Source organism: Paroedura picta, chromosome 5 (genome assembly GCF_049243985.1).
Source record: "Paroedura picta isolate Pp20150507F chromosome 5, Ppicta_v3.0, whole genome shotgun sequence".
In the NCBI taxonomy this organism is placed as follows: domain Eukaryota; kingdom Metazoa; phylum Chordata; class Lepidosauria; order Squamata; family Gekkonidae; genus Paroedura; species Paroedura picta.
Genome location: NC_135373.1, coordinates 49,866,225 through 49,888,426, shown reverse-complemented (window position 1 = coordinate 49,888,426; position 22,202 = coordinate 49,866,225). Strand labels below are relative to the sequence as shown.

At 43.6% G+C, this 22,202-nt stretch overlaps 1 protein-coding gene and 1 long non-coding RNA gene across 7 annotated transcripts in view; both read left to right on the top strand.

Moving 5' to 3' along the window:
• The first annotated feature begins 1,597 nt into the window (after positions 1-1,597).
• Positions 1,598-5,678, top strand: LOC143837721 (uncharacterized). Its single transcript, XR_013231064.1, has 3 exons — positions 1,598-1,652; positions 4,563-4,698; positions 5,424-5,678. It is a non-coding gene; the product is annotated as an uncharacterized LOC143837721 (long non-coding RNA).
• A 12,758-nt stretch (positions 5,679-18,436) lies between these two features.
• The window catches only part of PCLO (piccolo presynaptic cytomatrix protein), a 134,836-nt gene continuing 131,070 nt past the window's right edge, over positions 18,437-22,202 (top strand). For 5 of the 6 annotated variants that reach the window (XM_077337850.1, XM_077337848.1, XM_077337847.1 and 2 more), the window contains exon 1: positions 18,438-18,824. In XM_077337850.1, the coding sequence (XP_077193965.1) occupies positions 18,625-18,824 (200 nt within the window). In that variant the 5' untranslated portion in view covers positions 18,438-18,624. Of the gene's footprint in view, positions 18,825-22,202 lie in introns of all 6 variants that reach the window. The other variant, XM_077337849.1, reaches the window with a different exon arrangement.

Below are 22,202 nucleotides of genomic sequence, written 5' to 3'. Positions count from 1 at the left end.
TGGACCATTTTCACTTGTACAGAGTGGCCATCCAAGCTTGAGTCAGCACTTCAGTACCAGGTCTCTGCCACCTGTGCCATCTCCACCCTGCAGAAGGTGCTGATCTCCCTCTGATTCCGAGCCACTAGTTCCTTCCACAGGATCGTGCCCAGGTCTCTGAGGTGCTCCAGTTTTCAGTGAGTCATGCCTTCACAGCCTGTGTAGAAGTGCACATGTAGCTGCTAGACAAGATCCTGTAACAGAATGAGTCCAAGGGTTGGCAAGTTGATCTATCGAGTAAAGAGGGGCAATTCTTGGACACACATCCTCATCACATGGAAATTTTGGATGGGTCTGCACCAGCGGAGGAAGACTCAAGTTTTTTGGTTTGTATGGGCACCTATGGGCCATGCCCTAGTTTTTGCTGATGTAATTTTCCACCACTAGAATCACTGAATCATTGAATCATAGAGTTGGAAGGGACCTCATGGGTCATCTAGTCTGACCCCCTGCACTAGGCAGGACACTCACAACCCTATTGCTCATCCACTGTAACCTCCCACCCCCTTGAATCTTCACAGAATCAGCCTCTCCGTCAGATGGCCATCTAGCCTCTGTTTAAAAATGTCCAAAGATGGAGAACCCACCACCTCCCGAGGAAGCCTCTTCCACTGAGAAACCACTCTCACTGTCAGGAACTTCTTTTGGATGTTTAGACGGAATTTCTTTTGAATTAATTTCATCCCATTGGTTCTGGTCCGTCCCTCTGGGGCAAGAGAGAACAACTCTGCTCCATCCTCGAAATGGAAATGTTTAGGGTTAGCGAACCACTTAGGGAGCCAACTAACTCTCAACTCACCACCCATCTTCCAGGATCATTTATTCGCTGATCTCTGGCCATGCCTCAAATTCAGTCTTCCAAACACTGGAATTGCTAGGGAAAGGCTTGAACTCCCTCTACTTAAGAATAGCATTACAACTAGACGCTGGATGATCTCTATATCCATCTATGCAATTCAGCTCAAAATAATCTTGCAAATGTGTCGGTGCTTTTCCTGTCACACACTTCCAAATTGGCCGCTGGCTAATGACCGCTATCAGTGACTGCTGTGAACCTGAGAATGAATGGTTCTTTATCAAAGGGTCTCTGAGGGCACTCACACAACTGGCAGGCAGCCCAATTGCCGCTTAGGAGATGCTGGGCTGTGTTCTCAAACAAAAGACTTGCTCTCCTTTTGAATGGAGGTAGCAAAGGCCAGACTCTTATGGATTGAAAGTAGAGGGTGGGTTTTTTTGTTTTGTTTAAGAGTTTCAGGAAACAGATAATGTTGATGTGCAGGAAAGAATTCTGAAAAATCAGATAGTGATTACTCAGCAGCTTTTTCCCGATCTTTTGGTTGTACCCCCTAGGAATGAGATTCCTCCAGCCAGATAAGTGGAATTACCAGCTTGGCCAGATGTTTGCCCCGGGGAAATTAAAAGCTGAATTGTAAAGCTGAAGAAAGAGTTGTGCTCCTGGACCACATTTGGCCCATCAGAACACCTTCATTTTGATCCAGACTGTTGGGGTAAAGAATTGTTTCCCGCCTTCTCAGTAGTCAGTCAGTCTGGGAAAATCCCCGAAGTCTGCAAAGAGGCATTCACAGTCATTAGAGCAGTCATGCAATGGGAAGGTAGGCAGGGTGATTAATTATTCTTCCCTCACCTGGTACTTCAGCTTTTTCTGTTTGCTGCTGAGGAGACAGGCATGTGCTAGGATTGGTTTTAGAGAACAATCTGGCTGGCTTGGAGCAATCTGGTTGTCTGATTCTTATTAGCATGGGTTTTAACAGATGAGTGGGAGTAAATTTTTGCAGGGATGTCTTGTTTGAGTGAGTCTGTTTGGGAAAAGTTGTTTGTGCCTCTAACACCCCCTCCCCCGCCCCACACACACACACACATATTCACTGGTTTTATTTTATTTGCAATTTCCTTTGATCCCCCCTCCCCTGCTTGTTTTTATTACTCTTATTCCTTCATTTCAACTTCCTTGATTCGTTAGTGTGGAAGGCTTTAAAAAAATAAATTATTTAAGGTTTCTATGAGTATTAAGTTGCTTGTTGCTTAGAGTTAAGTTTATAGTTGGCATACTGAGGGAGTTAGCATTATTGTGATTTTTTCCCCACCAGTTCCAGCTCTTGGTTGAGTATAGCTACTTAGACTTACAGTTTGGCTGGATAGTTAATTTGAGTAACTATAGTTAGGCATCTCGAGATCAGTAGTTACAGAAGTTAAAATTCTTCTGTGGCCGTTAAGTTTATAGGTATTACTTAGGGACATTATCATCATCACAAATAACAAAATAAGGAATGCATAGGTAATTGTTTTACCAGTTGTAGTTTATGCTTAGGTTGACAGTGAGTTCTAATATGATGTGGGTTAATATAAAAAAAGACAAAGTAAAGGAAAAGGTACATTTACATAGGAAGGCTGCTAACCCCAGTGATATGTATTTAAAATAATAATTGCTTAAGCTTTTGAGTCTTTGTACAAGAATGCCCTTCTTATGCATTGCCTTCTATCAGCAGGTGAAAATAAACGCCTTTCATGTTTTTAATGTCATTGTTTACCCCATTGGGAACCTTCTTTAAGTGGAAGGGCAGCATGCAAGAGTTGTTAATAACAATAAGTATTGCAGCTGTCTAGTGGCAGAAAGGGACACTGCAGTCGAAGCGGTAAATAGCACTGTAAAGGCAAAAGTCACTCCAATTTGCATAATTGAGAAGAGTCAAATTATTTGCTTCATAACGATGCTTTTGTAATTAAATAAAATTAAAATGTTGCCATTTGTGATAGTAACTGAGCTACCACGCTACTGTGCTGGCACATACAGGCTCTGCCCACCCTGACCTCAAATAGTACAGGGTGTAATGAGGTATGGTGATAATGGGCAAACTCTTGGCCCGCAGGAAAGTATTTCTGGAAAGAGGTAGAGGGAAAATAAGCAGTCATCTTTGTTGTTATTTATTGATCTGCTCAACTACTATTATTCTCCAATGCTGTTATCCACTCTGGCATTGGGTGGGGATTACTTTCTGTTACGCAAAATAACCCCCTCCATCATGACTGGCTCTGCTTCCACACTTTCAGATTTTGGTCATAACCCTCTAGAAGCATCTTTATTTCCTTGATATAAGCTTTAAAACATTTTTAAATCCTATATCCTACACCTCTACCTGTGCTCAAGTACAAGAGTTATACCAGGACATTATGACAAGATGCAGCCTCATAATAGTGTGACAATCAGAAATGAAGCCATTGTTAGTTACTAATGCACCAGTGCAGCTTTCCAAACAAGACCAAAAAAGTTGGAACCCAGAATTGGAGAAAATTATTGGGGAGAACAAAACAAACATCCCTGCTTGCAATCCACATTGACTTGAGAAAGCACCATCCAGGCTCAAAAGCAATTACTCTTATGAATTAGGTTCTGACCTACATTTTGCCTTCGTAAACTATTGAAAACTATAGCAGTAGGTGCAGTATAGTGGCCAAGTTTGTACTAACACAGACTGTGAAGAGCTCCAAGAGGATCTCTCCAAAGTGGGTGCATGGGCAACAGTGTGGCAAATGAGGTGCAGCAAAAGTGCCTACTAGCAGGGACTGAGCAGGAAAGAGTTGTTGGGCTCATGATTTTGCCAGAAGCACTGATCCAGTGTGACGGCACCTGTGATTAAGACAAATTCTATCTAGATTGAGATCATTTGGAAAGGGACTGAAATCAGTTAGTATTATAATATTGGACTCGCTGGGATTAGATTCCAGGTAGATCTGCTTTGTCTGTATCTGTGTGAGGAAAGGGAAGAGACACAGTGGCAGCTATTATCCCTTGGGTCTAATGGAGCAGAGGGCAGGGCAGTCAGCGTTTAATTCTGTATGTTAACGTATTCTAATGTTTTGTTTTTGTTTTGTAAGCTGTTTAATCAGTACAATCCATTCACATATGCAACCTACCATTTTCTACCAGTAAAACAGCCCTTAACTCTGGTGGAAACAGTAGCACTTCAATGATTTCTTGAGAAACCCAGCTAATTGGTAATGATAGTTTTGGGCAGAGTCCTTTTTCATCATCCAGACATGTAGGATAGTGTTGCCAGCTCCAGGTTGGGAAATTACGGGATACTTGGTGGAGCCTGGAGAGGGCAAGGTGTGGGGAGGGGGGAAATTCAGCAGAGTATAATGCCATAGAGACCACCCTCTAGAGCAGGGTTAGTCAAACTGCGGCCCTCCAGATGTCCATGGACTACAATTCCCAGGAGCCCCCTGCCAGCGAATGCTGGCAGGGGGCTCCTGGGAATTGTAGTCCATGGACATCTGGAGGGCCGCAGTTTGACCACCCCTGCTCTAGAGCAACCATTTTCTCCAAGGGAAATGATACCTGTAGGCTGAAGATCAGTTGTAATTCTGGGAGATCTTCAAGCCCCAAATGGAGATTGGCAGCCCTAATGTGGGATGTTCCTAGTGACTGTATTTAGTTTTTTGCATATCTTTTGTTCAAAGCAATGTTTTCAATTTGTTCTTCCTCTGTCATCATCTGCATTGAGGATGCCTCTGTCAACATTCAGCAAGCATCAATGCTGCCTTCAGTCTGTGCCAGATGCTTCAGTGAGTCATCCTTCAAGATGGAGAAATGCTGTGAACTAAACATCTCCACTGATGGAAGCAGCTTGTCTTACAGAGGTATTTTGATATTAAGCTCCATAGGGGTGTGCATTCAGATCTACCCAAGCAGAAAAGACACCTGGAAAATACCTTATTGTTTTTTTTGTGGGTATATTTCAGCATCCCAGGTTTTCTCAGCAAAACTGGGGGGAAATTCCCAGGAAAATTCTCAATATATTTGGGGATTACCAGTAGATCTGAAAACAGCTGGGGCTGTCTCTTCTTGAAGCTTGGTTTAAACTACCTTGGCTGAGGCTGTCTCCTCTTGCAGCTCAGTGTAAACTGCCTTGGCTGAGGATGAACTGAGGTTATTATACTTTGGTTACATTATGAGATGACAAGGTTCACTGGAAAAGATCATTATCCAGCTCCCCCCACAACAGTATTAGCTAATTTGTTGGCAAATAAAGTGGGATGTATGTTTTCAAGCTCAAGTAACATTCCTACGATTGAGTTATACCACTAGCAGTGCTTCAAAATATTTTTTCCTTATTATGTTTTGACAAAAGTAGAGATTTCTCTATTTCTCCAAACATTTATTACATGGGACCTGCCATATTCCTATTTTTTCAGTATCCTGTTCAAGAATCAGGAATATAACAATGTAGCTCATATAGAACAAGGAATTATACAGGGGCTTTTATGGAACAAGGATGTTTTTTCTCATAATTGTCTGAGTACATCATTTTGCCCTCTCCTCATCTCTGAGTTGATTAGTGATATCTGATGTTGCATTTATACAGTCTGAAGAGCTAGAAGAGATGAAGGGATTAAAGAGACAGATATATCACAGACTAACCTCCTTGCTAAGCACATTCACAGGAAGGGGGGCAGTTCCCGCTTGGGTGCACTATTGCCGGCAACAGGATACCCGGAAGACCTCCACAATGTGAGGAATGTGTCAGTCTTAAGGTATGCAGTTTTGTATGATCAGTTCCAAATGTTTATGTTGACCTTTCCCCAAGAAAGCTCTTGAATCAATGTTAGGAGGGTTTTGAGTAAGGAGTTGTATAATTTGAATTAATGTTTGTGTACCTGACCATCGTAGCAATGATGTACCAGTTTGGTATATTCAGTTATATATTTAGTATACTCAGTATATTCAGACAGAAATGCCAACAAAAAGGACATGGATGGATCATAAAGTACATAATGCTTAACATTTTTCTCTCATACTATGGAAGTCTGTGTTAGATACATTATGAAAGCCATGTAACAAATGCACATCCTTTTCCATATGGATGCTCCTGAATCAGCCAGATATTTTCAGTTCTCTTGAATAAATAATTCTTCTGTACCTTCTGTTGTTGAAGGTTGGCCCTCTCTTAGTCTTCATTATGCTAATATATTATCAGGCACCGGGACTTGATATGCAATCTAGTCTGACTTCTCAGTGCAGGAACCCCAAATAAAAGTATTGCTGTTCAGCCTCTGCTTAGAAGCAGGGAAGTGCAAAAAAAATTTTTTTTTCCCAGGTTAATTCGGCCTGAAAAATATTGGTATATGCTGATATGCCCAAATACCATTCAGGCATGGTACAGGATTCCCATATATATTTCACTCAATTATAACCTGTGATGCTAAAAAAAAAGCTATGGGAAATTTAGCCTGTTCAATGGTCAGGTGGGGGGGGGGGGGTAGGCAGAGGCACCAAATCTGCAGAATAGCTGCTGGAACCTCTCCTATAAATAATGTCCAAATTTCAAAATGTTTGGACCAAGAGGTCCAATTCTATGGGCACCCAAAAAAGGTGTCCCCATCCTCCCTTATTTCCAATGGAGGGGAGATAGCAAAGCAATACAAGCCCAGCGGAATGTCCCAGAGAATCTCTGCAGTGAAAATGGGGGGGGGGGCATTTTTGTAAGGTGGCAAGACCAGCAGCAGGACCAGTGGCAGTGCCAACCCAACAGGACCAAGTTCACATTAGAGAATCTATGAAGTAGAAACTGATGGGTAGTAGGGGCCATTTCTACAGTTACATATGAGTCCAATGGCACCTTTAAGACCAACAAAGCTTTATTTAAGATGTGAGCTTTCATGTCCAGGCACACTTCCTCAGACAATGGAACAAAAATCATAAGAGTACACTGTCACAACAAATATGTAGCAGGATGATGAAGATTGGGCAGTTCCTTCTTAGAATAACAAAATCTGCTTTTTTGTTCAGTTCTCATTCACAAAAACAAAGGGGATATAAAAATGTCAAGGTTAGTGATTAATGGCAGATGCTTTCCCAGTTGTGGAAAGAAATAATTAAAAGAGACTGTTGCTAGTCCCATCTATCTTCACCCAAGCATGGAAGTATCCCCACAAGTGACAAGCCCTGCTGTATTTGTTCTGAGTTAGATTCCAAATTACACTACATACATACTTGCATCACATTTGTCCCTTTGTCCCAAATGAAATGAAGATAGGATTGTAAGGGATATAGATATGGATGAGGTTAGCATTTGTAGTGAAATAAGAGACCAATGTCCATGTTGACTCTTGGGGATTTCATTGTTTTGAGTGTTGTAATAATTTGCATCTCTGGAGTCTCCTTTTCCAGTCTGTTCTTGAAGTTCCTTTGGAATAAAACAGCTACTTTGTGGTTTTTCTTTGAATGTTCAGGAAGGATGAAGTGTTCCCCTACATGTTTCTCAGTCCTGTGATTTTTGATGTCAGACTTCTGTCCATTTATTCTTTGGAGAAGGGTTTGACCTGTTTGCCCTATGTAGATAACAGAGGGGCATTGTTGGCATTTAATGGCATATACAGTGTTAGAAGATGAGATTGTGATGGTATAGGTGATATTGTTAGATCCAATGATTGTGTTGTCCAGGTGTATGTGGCAGCAAAGTTGGCATCTGGGGTTGTTGCAAGCTCTGGTACCAGTGTCCATCTTCAAATTAGATGTTGTATTGTTGTGGGTGAGGAGATGTTTGAGATTGGCAGGTCTATGTGCAAGAAAAGGTTTGCCCCCTGGTACTTGAGAAAGAGAACTGTCATTTTCTAGTAGAGGTTGTAAGTCACTAATGATGCACTGAACTGTTTTGAGCTGAGAGCTATATGTAACCACTAGTGGTGTTCTGTTATTGTCTCTTTGGGTCTGTCTCTGAACAGGTTTTCTCTGGCTATCCAGAGAACAATCTAACAGGCCCATGATTGGTTCGATCTGTTGCATGGTTCCTTGGCCTAGGTTCCTCAAGATGGTTGTGAGTATAAAATGAGGGAAGAGATTCATACATTTCACTGAGGACTTCCAGGAAGAAGGACAGAATAAAAAAAATGTACCATATAGATAGACCTGCCAGCTATTTGTGGCAATTTGGGGTTGGAGGCACCTGACAAACCTTCTTTTGTTGAGACTACAAAACTGGGGAGGGGGCTGTCAAACAGTTGACATGGCTGATGGGGCACTACTGATCTCCTTGCGGAACCCAATTGGAGGCTCTTTAAGGTGTTTATTTATTTTCAGATTTTTAGCCCAGTCTTCCCTGAGGACTCAAGGGTGGTTAAATAATAGAAATACAAACATTTAAAATGGCAACATAACACCATAGAATATACCAGAAAACACAATAAAATCCATTCATAACTAAATATATAACTTCATAGAGTTTTCCCTATTGTGCTTCCTGTCTAGGGAGAGAGCAGGGGGCAGTATGTAAGTCATCTCCTACAATGTTGAATTGATGGGGTTTGAAGAGGAATCAGACAGGGAGGCCAGATGAACTTGTAGGTATTCCTGGCCTCAAGTATAGGCCTGGTGGGAAAACTCAATTTTACAGGCTCGGCAAAAATACTTAAGCCCCGCAGGGCTCTGTTCTCTCCAGGCAGAAGATTCCACCAGGACAGGACCCTGGTTAAGGCCAGTTTGATTTCTTTGGAGCTGGGGATCCTGAGCATTCTGATCTCTGCATCTAAGTGCTGTTTGAGCGATGTAAAAGTATGAGTTTGAGAAAGAGAAAGTTTTTTTCAAGTTGCCTTAATTGCAGTCTGAAGCTTTGTGATAACTGTTTAAGAACTTAAGGGACTCATTCTCTCTGGCAGATGCTAGAATATATTGAAGGGTTTTCTATGCTTTGATACTTGCATCTAGAAGTCTGTAGTTTTATTCTTTGTAGTTCTCAAACAGTGAGTAAGATTGTTTACAAATAAGGACTTGAAAACATCTCTGTGCCTGTTTTCTCTCCAAATCTTCTTCTTAGTACAATGCCCTAATTACTAAAATCATAAAAGCATGTAAAAGCCTGAAAGTTCATATTCCAGAGATGCAGAAATAATAATTACGTTTAGCATTGCATTGTATTATACAGTAGAAGATTGCAAATTCTACGTGGTGCATTATTGATAAGAAAATCTACATTATAAGACTTCATGCATAGACCTGTTTCTGCTTAAGTCTCTGGGCACCAAGAAATAAAATTCTGGTAAACAACATGGATCATTTGTTCTTTTAAACAAGATGCCCAGTAAAGCTATAAGCCTGGGAGAATGAATTAAAAGGCTCTCTTTGGGACTAGAGAAATGCAGTTTCATATCCTAGTATACATTACCATCACCGGTACATAGAGTAGAGCTTCTTTACATGATGTTTCCAGGTTGTCTGGAGTTGGGGTGAGTGGCAGGGTGAGAAGCAGAGCAACCCAAGCATGTGGTGCCACTGCAGCCAGAGAAAGCAGGCCTGTGCCTAGAATCACCTGTGCCAAAAACCCCAGGAACAAGAAGGGAGGCAGAACTACAGCCAACACCAATGCTTAGACTTCTTGGGAGCCCATTTCCACTGGCCTGGAGCAGAAACACAGGAAGCACTCACCCAGGGTGAGGATGGGGCCCGCATGTCATTGAGCAGTGGCAACCTCTGGGAGATGGGGCAAGTGGGAAACACTTAGCCATACAGTGACACTGCCACCAGCTGTGCTGTAGCAGACTGAGGCAGAGCCTGGCTCAGGAAAAAATCAGTGACAGCAGCAGAGGAAGTGGACCCAGCAGCAGGGAACAGATGGGAGCTACAAGTAACTCATCCAATGCTCTCTGCAGCCAGGCTGCAACAGCCAATGACACATGGGTGATGGTGAGGGATGGTGCCTGGTGCTGACACTGAGCCAACCCCCACAGTGCCAGGAAGGAGGACAGGGGAAATGCCATTTAATCAGGGAAGGGGGTAGGGTCAATAGGTGTCATTCTTAGAGGGTGGTAAGGAACCAAATTACCCTAAACAGTTCTGCTGGGTTTGTGCTCGGTGATGCAATAGAGGCTGGGGAGAAATCTCTATTTGTTGCTTTCACTGCCAACTAATAGGCTTTCCTGCTGGGTGGTATTGGGTCCCACAGAACATTCAAGGATCCAACAGGATCCACAAGCCTCCATGGGCAGGGAGTAGCCAGGATATGCCTTCAGAGCACAATGGTCTGACCATGGTACAGAATTTACTGCTATCAGATCCACATCCAACCCTCACCAAAGAACAAATCCAGGGTGTGGCCCACTTTATGGGTGGGGCCAGTAACTAACTGTTAGACCCCTAGAGTCTCCATCGATAACATCAGGTCCAGGTTCTGACTGGAGGTAGGTTTGTCTGCATGGACATTGAAGTCACCAAGGACAACACCTAGGTTACCATGAACACCAGCCAGATAGACAAGCCTTCGACTGTGCCCTACCTCAGGCCAGCACATTCAATTCCTGGAATTGTTGGTGCTGAGTGTACCCTGTAGGAGAAAGCCTCCCAGACCAGTATCTCAACTCCTCTCCCCCCCCCCCCCAATCTAATGTCCTAGACTGCTTGAGGACTAACCTGGGGGACTTCTAATCTGGCATGCCAGGTTCGATTCTGCGCTCCCCCACATGCAACCCGCTGGGTGACCTTGGGCTCACCACGGCACTGATAAAACTGTTCTGACTGAGTAGTGATATCGGGGCTCTCTCAGCCTCACCTACCCTACAGGATGTCTGTTGTGGGGAGAGGAATGGGAAGGCGACTGGAAGCTGCTTTGAGCCTCCTTTGGGTAGGGAAAAGCGGCATATAAGAACCAACTCTTCTTCTTCTTCAAATGCAGGACTTTCCATCCATTTTTCTCTTTCTGACTGGGCAGCCCCTTCATCTATTTTCTTCTTTCCTGAAGATCTATAGCTGCCCCACACTGTCACCTTTATATTTTTATGCTGGTTCAGCCTAGGAGCTCAAGGGAAGAGCCAAGATCACTCTCTTAACAAACTTCTGAAATGGCACACAAGAAGCTGTATGACATTCAAATATAAACAAAATATTTTATTCAACATAGTGGGGGGAAGGTCAGGTAAAATATCTGAGGTTAATCAATAAGAACTCTGAGGTAATTTATAATTTTCACGAGCTACAATTCATACGTTTCTAGCAGTTGAGAGTTTTAAACTTTTTACACTGTCTTAGAATCTTTGAATCATAGAATAATAGAGTTGGAAGAAATCTCCTGAGTCGTCTAGTGCAGTGGTCCCCAACCTTTTTATCACCGGGGACCACTCAACGCTTGACAATTTTACTGAAGCCCAGTGGGGGGGGGGGTAGTTAACTCCTCTACTCTCAACCACTGCCCTAACGCTCTCTGATTGCTATGGTAATGTTTAAACATCCCTTCAAAATATGATACAGACACTCCACAACAATGAACATAAGGAACATTTTATTTTCATGGAAATTTTAATTCATGACAATGACAAATCAATGGGAACCCTGAGCTTGTTTCTCTACAACGAGATAGTCCCATCTGGGAGTGATGGAAGATAATAACACCCGAAGTGTGTTGTAAAGGGCTGGGGGGGGGAGGGGAAAAAGGCGTCCTTTGCGGCCCACCTCCAATTAGTGGACGGACCACATGTGGTCTGTGGCCCACAGGTTGGGGATCGCTAATCTAGTGTAACCCCCTGCACTGTACAGGACACTCACAACCCTATCGCTCATCCAATGTAACCTGCCACTGTAACCTTTGAAATGAGAAGCTTTTGTTTCAGTGTTTCCTAAACACTCCAGTATATTTTCTTCTGTTTAACTGACTTTTCAAGTTTCAGAAGCCATGGATACACTACCAAGTACCAAAATTCTTTCCCTGAGAATACCAGGGATCACTCCACTCTTCAGAGCTTATCTCACTGTTAAATGGGCAGGGAATCTTTTCTCTAACTAGAAGATCTATCCCTTTTCCTGGCCCCAGTGGGGGGTCTTCACTGATCCATCCATTCCTCCTCACCAGCTTTCCCAGTCCTTCATCAGTATTAAACTGTTTTCAGTCAACGCTAAACTCTATTCAGTCAAACATTCCACATTCAGGATTAAACTCAAAGTGAGTTCTCTTCAAGTAGTCAGTTTTGACATTTTTCTGCTGAATTGACACTAACCAATAACATCCCTTTGAGCAACCTGCCTCTCAAGGCTCTCTGGTTCTGTGTGGCATTAACTCTTCAAGGGTTTACATGGCACATATGAGCTTTTAAAATGCAGTCCTCCACACCATGTCTTCTAAGAAATTCAAAGCCATCCAGTCTGATCATGGCTTATAGTATATATATCTAGATGAATGCAGGCTTTCCTAAGGAAACATGGAATCCAGCCCCAAAGCCTAACCTGAAGGGGCTGTTGCTGCCGTGGGGAAGAGCGTGGCTAAGAACACATCGAATGGGGGGAAACTCCCAGCCCCAGCATCCCCCAGGTGGAGCCGTGCACGGGCGCAGCTGAGGAGGGGCAGAGCCAAGCAGGCACTTCCTTAAGGAGCCGCCCGTCGCAGCTCAGCCTCTTCCTGCACTGCACCTTGCCCCCTCCCATTATTACTAGCCTGCCATTACATCCAGGTTGATGAGGGCTGTATAGCCAGAGTAACCCGTGGAGGGGCAGGCTGCAATGGGAGCCTGCTTCGTGGTCAGCTGACCACAAGAGGGCCAGACCTCTTTCCTATGCCAGCCATGCTCAATTTGTTGATTAAAGGCTGTGGCCAAAATTTTAATGCCAATCAGTTTGTCAGTGGTCTTATTAAGCAATCTTATTTACCTGCAAAGCACCAGAGTGGGCCTGCTGAGTGCAAGAATCGCTCTATAATGGACATGGTCTGATGCATGCTAATTGACTCAAGGCTTCCCTATAGCCACTGGGGAGAAGCTGCAATGGCTGCAGTTTATCTGCAAAACAGATTGCAAACCAAAGCCACAGAGAAAACTCCTTATGAGTTATGGCATAACAAAAAGCCAAGCGTAGAACACATAAGGGTATTTGGATCTAAGGCCTATGCCCATAAAAGAAAAAAGATACAAACTAGAATCCAAAGCTGAAGAAGGCATCTTTGGAGGCTATTGTCCAGACAGCAAGAGATACCGGATTCTAGATCCAAACAGTAATCAGATTCCTATAAGTAGAGTTGTGCAGTTCAATGAACAACCAAGAAACAATTGTACTGCCATGACAAATGACTGTCCAGAAGGAGCTGGTGACATAGCCAGCTGCTGGTGTATCAGAACCAATGGATGCAGTCCCTACGAAGACATTATCAGATGTTCAACCAGAAGAGGAGATTAAGGTGGAAATTCTGGAATCTATAGGTAAGCCAGAGGCAATGGGGACTGCTGCAGAGGCAGATAAGACCTTAGACCTCAGAATGCTTACCATGGACCAACAAGGGAGTTTCAGCAGAGAAACTAACCTGCCTTGTGAGGCCATCACTAACACACAAACCAACATCATGGGCAGAATTAAAGCACATGCCTGAATCAGAAGCATGGACCAAAAGGAAATCTAAAGCCTGCTAATAAATCAATTCCAAAAATTTGCGTTTGTTCATATTATTTAGGCAATCAGAACAGGATCCTAGGTGTCACAAACCCATTTTCCTGATACTTCCTCAGTGATTGCCCAGTAATTTCTGCAATATAAATGAATTTCTTTATGATAACATCTTCATTGTTACATATTCATTAACATTGTAATAATAAGTAATCCTAGCATACCTCTGTCTGGAAATAGCTTTTAAACAAAAACTTATAGGGTATCACTTTGGCATAAGCTCAAATGTTTGGGGGTCGTTCTGTAACGTGCCCACTAAAGCAATGAATGAATCAGAAGCAAGCAAGTAGAGGAAAGCAGCACAAGAAGAAATAAATACAGTACCTAAGAATGATGACAGGAATTCTCCCAGAATGTCACTGGGTGTGAGGCTTTAAGGCATAGCCAGATGCTGAGTGTGGGGGGGGACTGTTTCCCCCCCCCCTAAACCAGCTGTTCTAAACTGGCTGTTCGGTGAAATAACATGCTAGACCAGCTGTCCGGGGATCAGTCAGTACCGGGCCATGGCTCCTCCTCGTCATCCTCCCTGGCTGCTGCCTCGGGGGCTGCCCTGCCACTCTGCTGCTGGCTCACCTTTGGTGCTCTCCAGCAGCCGCCATGGCTGGGGCTCTCTCTCAGCATGGCACTGCGCAGCTGCTGCTGGTGGCGGGAAGTCAGGGGCGCTGGCGGGAAAGCAAGTGGAGCAGGGGCAAAACACTACCTCCCTGGGCCTCAATAAAATTGTCAAGTGTTGACCAGTCCCCGGTCAACACTTAAAGGTTGGGGACCACTGTGCTAGACTATTGTCCCATTGGGCTGATCTTACACAGCTGATATTTTCTTGAGAAAAAAACCTGGGGTCTCAGTGGTCTGAAAGAAGGAAGTTGCAAGTAGCAAAAGTGTCTCATTGACACCAAGGCTCTATTTGTGCAATAGATCACTTCAATTGTTGTGCAAATGAAAGTCATGGGACATGCTCAGAAATAACATAGTAATCTTGTTTACATTGATAGCACAGCATCAGAGCTTTTTAACTCTTGAAAGACATTTCATTTCCGATACATACTTATCAAAGGAGTCTCCTTCTTGATAACACAAGCTATACAGTCTCCTAATTAGTCTGGGGAAATAAGTCCATCCCTTTTTAACACGAGCTAAAAGCTTTAGCATGTCATGGGCAGACTTTTGTCAGGGTATTCAGCTTGTAATGAAATCATAGCTTCAATTTTTCCTTCTGTAAAACTTTGGTTCAAGCTTTAGGCCTGTAGATTTTGCAGTAGGCCACAAAAGAAGATCTTTGTTTCTTGGTACAGATTTGTACTGGCCACTTACTTTTACCTATGTCCTTCAAAAAGCTAACATTCTCAGAGTTACTCTGATAAGATAACAAGTTGCAGATGTTTTGAGAAATGGGCTTTTAGCTAGATGAAGTCAGCATTCTATCTCCTGGCCTAGAATGGGCTCTTCTTGTGTCTCCTGCCCTGGCATCAGTAATTCTATTATTAATAAAGGGCAAGTAATCTTGATTGGCTTATGTGTCTAGAATCCCACATAGAAAAAAGGCATAAAGAAACGTTATTTGTAACATCATTTTGTCAGACCTGCTCAACCTTTGCCCAACTTTATTGCACCTGTAACTTCCATGTGGTTTGACCATTCTGTGCCTATGGACTCTGGACTTTGCCATTCTTTGTGCTTCAGTGAGTGTTAGCAAGAGATATTTCAAAATGTTCTTATTTTTCACTGCTTTGTATAACAATTTAACAATGTAATGATGTGCAACAACTTAATAAATATAAATTTTTTTAACTGATTGTCTGTTTTTTGACAAGCTTCGTGGTAACCTGTGTCTTGCCTTGTATTACTCTACCAATTCTGTATTGTGGTTTCTTGGCTCTGGACTGAGTCAGGCTTCCTGTTCCTTGATAGGCCTCAAGACTGCCTCTGCCTTGAAAGCCTTGAGAACCATTCAGAGGTGGTTGACTAGCTGAGATTGGCTGGATTCCCATTGCTGGAGAAGACCACACTGGTTTTGCTGGAAAAAGTTTACCTTTTCTTTATTCTTTTCCTTTTTTGTCTCATTCTTTGGGTTTCAATGACTGGGGGATTGTGATTTTTTAAGTATTTAATTATTTTTAAATTTAAAGTTCTATTTTGGTTTTCTCTTTGGATTCTGCTGAGCCAACATTCCAACTAACATGACTCTGAAGATATGCTCCTCTGCTTATTATGGAAGAGCCAATTTATTGCATTTGCACATGGTTTTACTTTGTTGAATATTGCTCGAAATTGGGGGGAGGGATTCAAGATTAATCTGCAAAAAAAAAATCCCCAAATAGGACAAGATCTTCATCTGATGATTCAGTGGTTTGACAGCTGTCAAAGATGATCTAATGTCAATTGGTTTGCCAGCTTGTTTGCAGTCAAAGTTCAGATAATTGGCTTCAGCTGTTTACAATTATGTGAGTCCACATAATGCAACAGACTGGATCCAAGCAATGCAGGTTATTACACCACTTGGGAGCAACATTTTTGTCTGCGCTGGTGAGCATTTGGAATGTATTAAATCCATGGGGGGTAGTTCTTCTAGATATTGTAATGACTGTTTTTTCTATCTTTCATATTTTTTTCAGATGAAATGTGCTATGAGAAAGCAGAGGTATTTAATACTGGAGCCTTGTTGTGTATTATTGCATATTATTATTTCCAATAATATATGCAACTGGAATAAAAGAGAAGACAACTTTGATATGTACCTTTGAATTTGGCTTTGCTGACTATGCCATGGTGTGTTTTCTTATGCTGATGTTGTAATCATTTCCTGTGGCTGCCTATAATTATTTGAGAGCCAGTTTGGTGTAGTGGTTAGGAGTGCGAACTTCTAATCTGGCATGCCGGGTTCGATTCTGCACTCCCCCACATGCAACCAGCTGGGTGACCTTGGGCTCGCCACGGCACTGATAAAACTGTTCTGACCGGACAGTGATATCAGGGCTCTCTCAGCCTCACCCACCTCACAGGGTGTCTGTTGTGGGGAGAGGAATGGGAAGGCGACTGTAAGCCGCTTTGAGCCTCCTTCGGGTACGGAAAAGCGGCATATAAGAACCAACTCTTCTTCTTCTTCTTCTACTAGTTGGTGCCTTTTTCCCTGTCTGTCTTAGGCAAGTTGTTAAAGTGGTTGGAGTTTTCAGTTTATTGGTTAAATCTAAAATTTTAATTTTCACCCAGACCAGGAAATGGGACCCACTTCAATGGCATTTCAATGGTCACTTCAATGGTCAATTAATAGGTTCAGTATTGAACAGATTAAGACCTTCTCCTATTTGGGAATTTCGTCCTTGTCAAATTAATTAAGGGGGGAAGCATAATCTCAGAGTCATGTTAGTTGGAATGTTGGCTCAGCATATTTCTCTTATGGGCAAATCAAAAGTATTTTCTTTGATCAAAAAGCATGTCCTAGAAACTGACTGCAGTAGTTTGTACTTAAGAGCCTGCTGTGTTTGCTCACCCCTCTCTTTTGGTCTTTTTTTCTTTTCCAAAATCTTACCCCCCCCCTAAAAAATATACTACCTTACTACCCCCATGATATGGCAGAGCTTACTTGTTCACAAGATTGAGTACTATACTTTCTGCCCATCATACTTTAAAGACCATGTCATTTTAGTGATGACATCATGACCGTGATGTTTCACACTAATTTGTATGTGCAATATCTATAGATGTAATCATTATGAGAATCCCATCTACTAGGCTTGTCCACACACAATTTAATAATGAGGCTAATCCTCAGTGATTGCCAATTAGCTCAATTAGAATTTAGTATGGTCTAAAATAAAAACATTCAACCCTCATATTATAAAATGTAAAACAATTAAAATGTATTGAACATAGAACAGGTTAATAAAGATGTGAGAGTTACACTTCTTCATTTCTGAAATATTGTTCTTGGGTGTCTGTAATGCATCTCACAGTTTTGTTTTGTTTTTTTGTAGTTCTCTTGTTTAATGACCATTCTGAGGTGATTCAGAGGCATTTTGCCCCAGAACAGGTTAATAAAGGGATGAAATTTATATTATTTCATCTCTAAAATATTGTTCTCAAATATCTTTAATGCATTCTGCTGTTTTTTGTTTGTTTACAGTTCTCTTATCTGTTTAATGCCCCTTCCAGCCTGTTCTGGGGCGTTCTGGTAAGGGTTAATAAAGGTGTGGGATTTCTGCCTTTTCATTTCTAAAATATTGTTGAGTGTCTGTAATACATCCCACTGTTTTGTTTTTGATTTTTGTTCTTGCACTGCTCTTATTTGTGTAATGTCCATTCGGGGCAGTTCCAGTTTTTACCCTGTCCCCATCCCCAATTTGACAATTTTGTATTTCTTGGATGTTATTTTGTAAGCTAGCCTCAGGGAGCCACTGAGCTGAAAAGCAGACCAGAAAGGCACGATAATGTTTAGATCTCACTAACGCTGCCTTCCGTGTGTGCCTTTCAAAAGTAAGGTAAAGGTAAAGGTATCCCCTGTGCAAGCACTGAGTCATGTCTGACCCTTGGGGTGACGCCCTCCAGCGTTTTCATGGCAGACTCAATACGGGGTGGTTTGCCAGTGCCTTCCCCAGTCATTACCGTTTACCCCCCAGCAAGCTGGGTACTCATTTTACCGACCTCGGAAGGATGGAAGGCTGAGTCAACCTTGAGCCGGCTGCTGGGATTGAACTCCCAGCCTTATGGGCAAAGCTCTCAGACGGCTGCCTTACCACTCTGCGCCACAAGAGGCTCCTTTCAAAAGTAGAGAGCGGCTATTCTGTCGACACGTTTCGCACCTTCGTAAGGGACTGAGGTTACGGTGGAGGGGTTTCCCGTGTAACACCAGAGCCTTCTTCTGCAGTGTGTGATACGGCCCCTTTAAATGCTAGACTACTGGGCCGTGGGGGAACGGCTCTGACTGCAGGAGAGGCGAGGCGAGGCACGGCGCTCGCTCGCCTTATGCACGGAGGAGCATGCGCTCTGTGGCTCAGGCGGGGGAGCGTGGAGGAGGCGCGCGCGCTGGGCCCTTTTCTCTTCTGTTTCTTGGCAGCCCATCCCTGCCGTGAGAAGACCCCGCCGCTGCGAGACCCCCGGGCGGCGGCAAAGGCTGGAGCGGCTGGAGCGGCGTGCCTGCCTTGGGTCGCCCGCACGGAGCCATGGGCAACGAGGCGAGCCTGGAGGGCGAGGGGGCCGAAGGCGCGGCGGATGGCGGGGCGCGAGGGCCGGCCTCTGTGGCAGCAGGCGGCGTGCAGGAGGACCTGAGCCGGCTCAGCGAGGAGGAAAGGAAGCAGATCGCCGCCGTCATGGCCAGGACGCAGCAGGGGCCTCCCGGCGCGGAGCCGCCCCCCATGGCAAGGCACGCTCGAGCGGCGAGCGGGTGGGCGGCCTGGGAGGGGTTCTGGGGCTCGGCTGCCGCCCGCGGAGGCTCCGGCCGGGCGAGAGACCCGGGCAACGGCGCGCAGGGGACCCCCTCCGTCGTGCCAGAATGTTCCTCGCCTCGGCTCCCTGGAGCCAAAATGGAACCCCGCGAGGCTTCCGCCGGGTGTGTCCGGCCCCGTCGCGGGCGCGTGGGCATGGGCATGGGCTGCGGCCGAAGGCTCGCCCGGGCGACGGAGTGCTTGGAAGGGGCTCTGTCCAGGGTGCTGAAACGGCTCGCGCGCCTTTGGTGGGCCGGAGAGCAGCCTTTGCGCTGGGCTAGACTCCGATCATTAATGGGGGCAGATCGCCGTCCCCCTGCCCAGGACCCCGCATCCCTGCCTTGCGAGCGAGCCTTGCATGTTAGTGTACCCCTTCTCTTCTGACCTCACAGTAGATAAATGTCCGTTACATTTATACTATGGGGGATTTATGTAAGTAAATTCAGGGCAAAGGCGGAGGGGGTAGGATTTGACATCTTGACATGAATATAGCGCAAAAGAATTGCGTCCTGATTAATAGCACCCTTCCTGCCTGGTTGAAAGTGGTGCTCACCTCTTTATCTACGATTTGCAGAGATGGTGCCTACTGGAATACAGCTGCTGTTGCTTATGGCAGACATGTTAATTATATCGTATCCCAACTTGATCTGTGGTCAAATGGATTTGGGCGGGGAGGGGGGGAAGCTTATAGCATCCTCCCCTTTCCCAGGGATGAACAACAATTCTGTAATCAACTGTGCATTATTTTGTGTGGCTGTTGCAGGCACCAGTTGGCAAATACCCACAAGTGATACACTCCTTCCCTTCAGTTTCTTAAGCCCTGTCCTTTTTTGTTTTGTAGTGTTTCAGAGGCCATGCATTTTATACATTACATTTAGGAGGCAAATAGACATGTACAAATTTTCACCCCCCCCCCCTCTTTCAATGTACAAGACTTCTCTTGTGAACTTGGCAAAGACTGAAGCAGCTTGTGATCTGGTTCAGTCAATTTACCATGCTGTTGGTTGATTTATATGGGCCCTTGGAGATTAGGGAAATGAAGCTCAACAAGTTTCTGATTCTCCTGAATAGAACTCCCTGCATACATTCCTGTTTTTTATAGAGTTGTCAAGCTATTGATCCAGGATCAGAGCTGGGCATTAGGAACACGAAGATGGGAATCGTTCCATAGGGGTGTGGGAGGCAATCTGTATACATCTTGTAGCATATTAATAATTCACAATTTAAAATATAGATGATTTTTAAAAATCACAGAAGTCCATATCTTAGTCACTCCATCAATATAAAAATAACCTCTAAAATGTTCTTGGCATCGATGCCCATCATTTTGGAGTCACAAGGATTTTTTTTTAAGGGACCACATCCATTTTAATGAATTGTCTGTTTATGCAAGGTAGGGGGCAGAGGTGACTGTTTCTCCCTCTTGCCAACAATTTAGAAAAAGCTTCTAATTAGACTGTTAAAGTACATTGCAATTTCACGGATATATTTAAAGTAGCATGAATGTTGTTATATCTTTTTAAATGCTTGATTTTGCCAGTTCCTGAGCAGCAATAGTTTAATAATAATCCTTGAAACGTAATGATATCCTGTTTGTTTCAGTTATTATATGAAATTGTATTGGCTGCTTGATTGGCTGGTGGGGGGGCAATTGGGGTTGTCAGTTATCTGCCCCTTCTCTCTTTGGATTTCTATTTTGATGCCCTCTAGTGATAGGTAGGTCTAAAATCTGTGGGGCAAACTGCCCAAACCATGCAAAGTTACTAGTGTCAGGTTCTGACTGTGCATTCCTTGGGTTGGAAACTAGGGACTTTTATGTTTTACTCTTATTGGTTTAACATCTGTGTGATGCCACTGGGTGCCCTGGTTGGACTGATAAGGTTACCTTGGGCTTAGTGTTGGAAATCCACTCTTGGATGGTGGGTCTGGGAAATTTCAACTTTCAGGCGGGAAGTATTTTGTCAAACCGTGCTCCTGAATTTCTGGTTGCTCCACAGGGTTGTGTTGTGAGGAGACATACACCGACAGTGCCATTTTTTACTGGTCAGTTGGCCAATGGCCTGCTTAAGGCAATAACGGTTTTCAAACTTGGCATTCTAATCCCATCTTGTAATGAAGAACTACTTCAGACTCTTTACAAGATTGCTTCTCAGAGGCCTCTTCACCTGTCCCATAGAATGTCATTCCTATGGTTTCCTGGCAAGGTAGGGAACATGAAGTGGATATAGAAACACTGAGAGTTATTGGGGAGATTTTTAGATGTCATAAATGACTGCATTGGCACAGTTGATCACTAGAGGGGAATGGGTTCAGTGGGACCTGATACTTGATATGACATGCATAACAATGACTTCAATGGAAAGTTATCCCCAAAGTCTAAAGCAATCACTTTTGATTGCAATATAGGGAACATCACAAAAATGAGGGAGCTAGTCAGATGGACACTGAAAGGAAACATGAAGAGAATCAGATCCCTCCAGCATCTTTGGAATATATTTAAAGCCACGTTACTTAAAGTTCAGACAGAATGCATATTGCAGGTTGGGAAGGTACAAAAGGCTATAAACCTGTTTACCACACTAAGTCAAGGTACATCCGGGGGGGGTGTGGACTTAAACATTTGCCCAAATGAGATGAGTAGAAAGGAATACTAGGGTCTGACAAAACAAATGTAAGAAGACAATAAGGCAAACAAAAATATGTATCTTAACTGCAGATGAAATGCATCAGAAAATTCATAAAGAACACAAATGTGATATAGGTCTCATAACCAATGTATGTTACTTGTCACTAAAACTGATCTCTGTACTGCAGGACTGGAAAGTAACAAAAGTTAGATTTAAAAAAAAATCTGTCCAGAGATTGACCAGGAAGTTATAGAGCAGCTGACCTATTCAAGGTAAATTAATAGAAACTGTTCTGTTAAAGATAGCATTATTATTATCAAAGAACAAAGCATACTGAGGGGAAATCAGTGAGGCTCCTGAAAAGCAAAGTCCTGTGTGGAGTTGTTTAAGAAATTGAAACACATTAAGATAATGCTGACCTAGCAGATATTACATACTTGGATTTACAAAAGGCCAAGGTGCTTCACCAAAGATTCACCAGTGATTCAATAGTCATGGGCTAAAACTAGGAGTAAATGGACAGTTCTGCCAGTATATTTTATTTTATTGTAAATACTAATATCAAAGCCCATTTTAAAAATGGGCTTTGAAAGGGGCGGCTGGCAGGAGGGCTTGAGAGGGTGGCCGTGGCTTGAGAGGGTGGCTGTGGAAAGCCCCCCCCCACCCGCCAGTGGCGACAGGGCTTTGCGG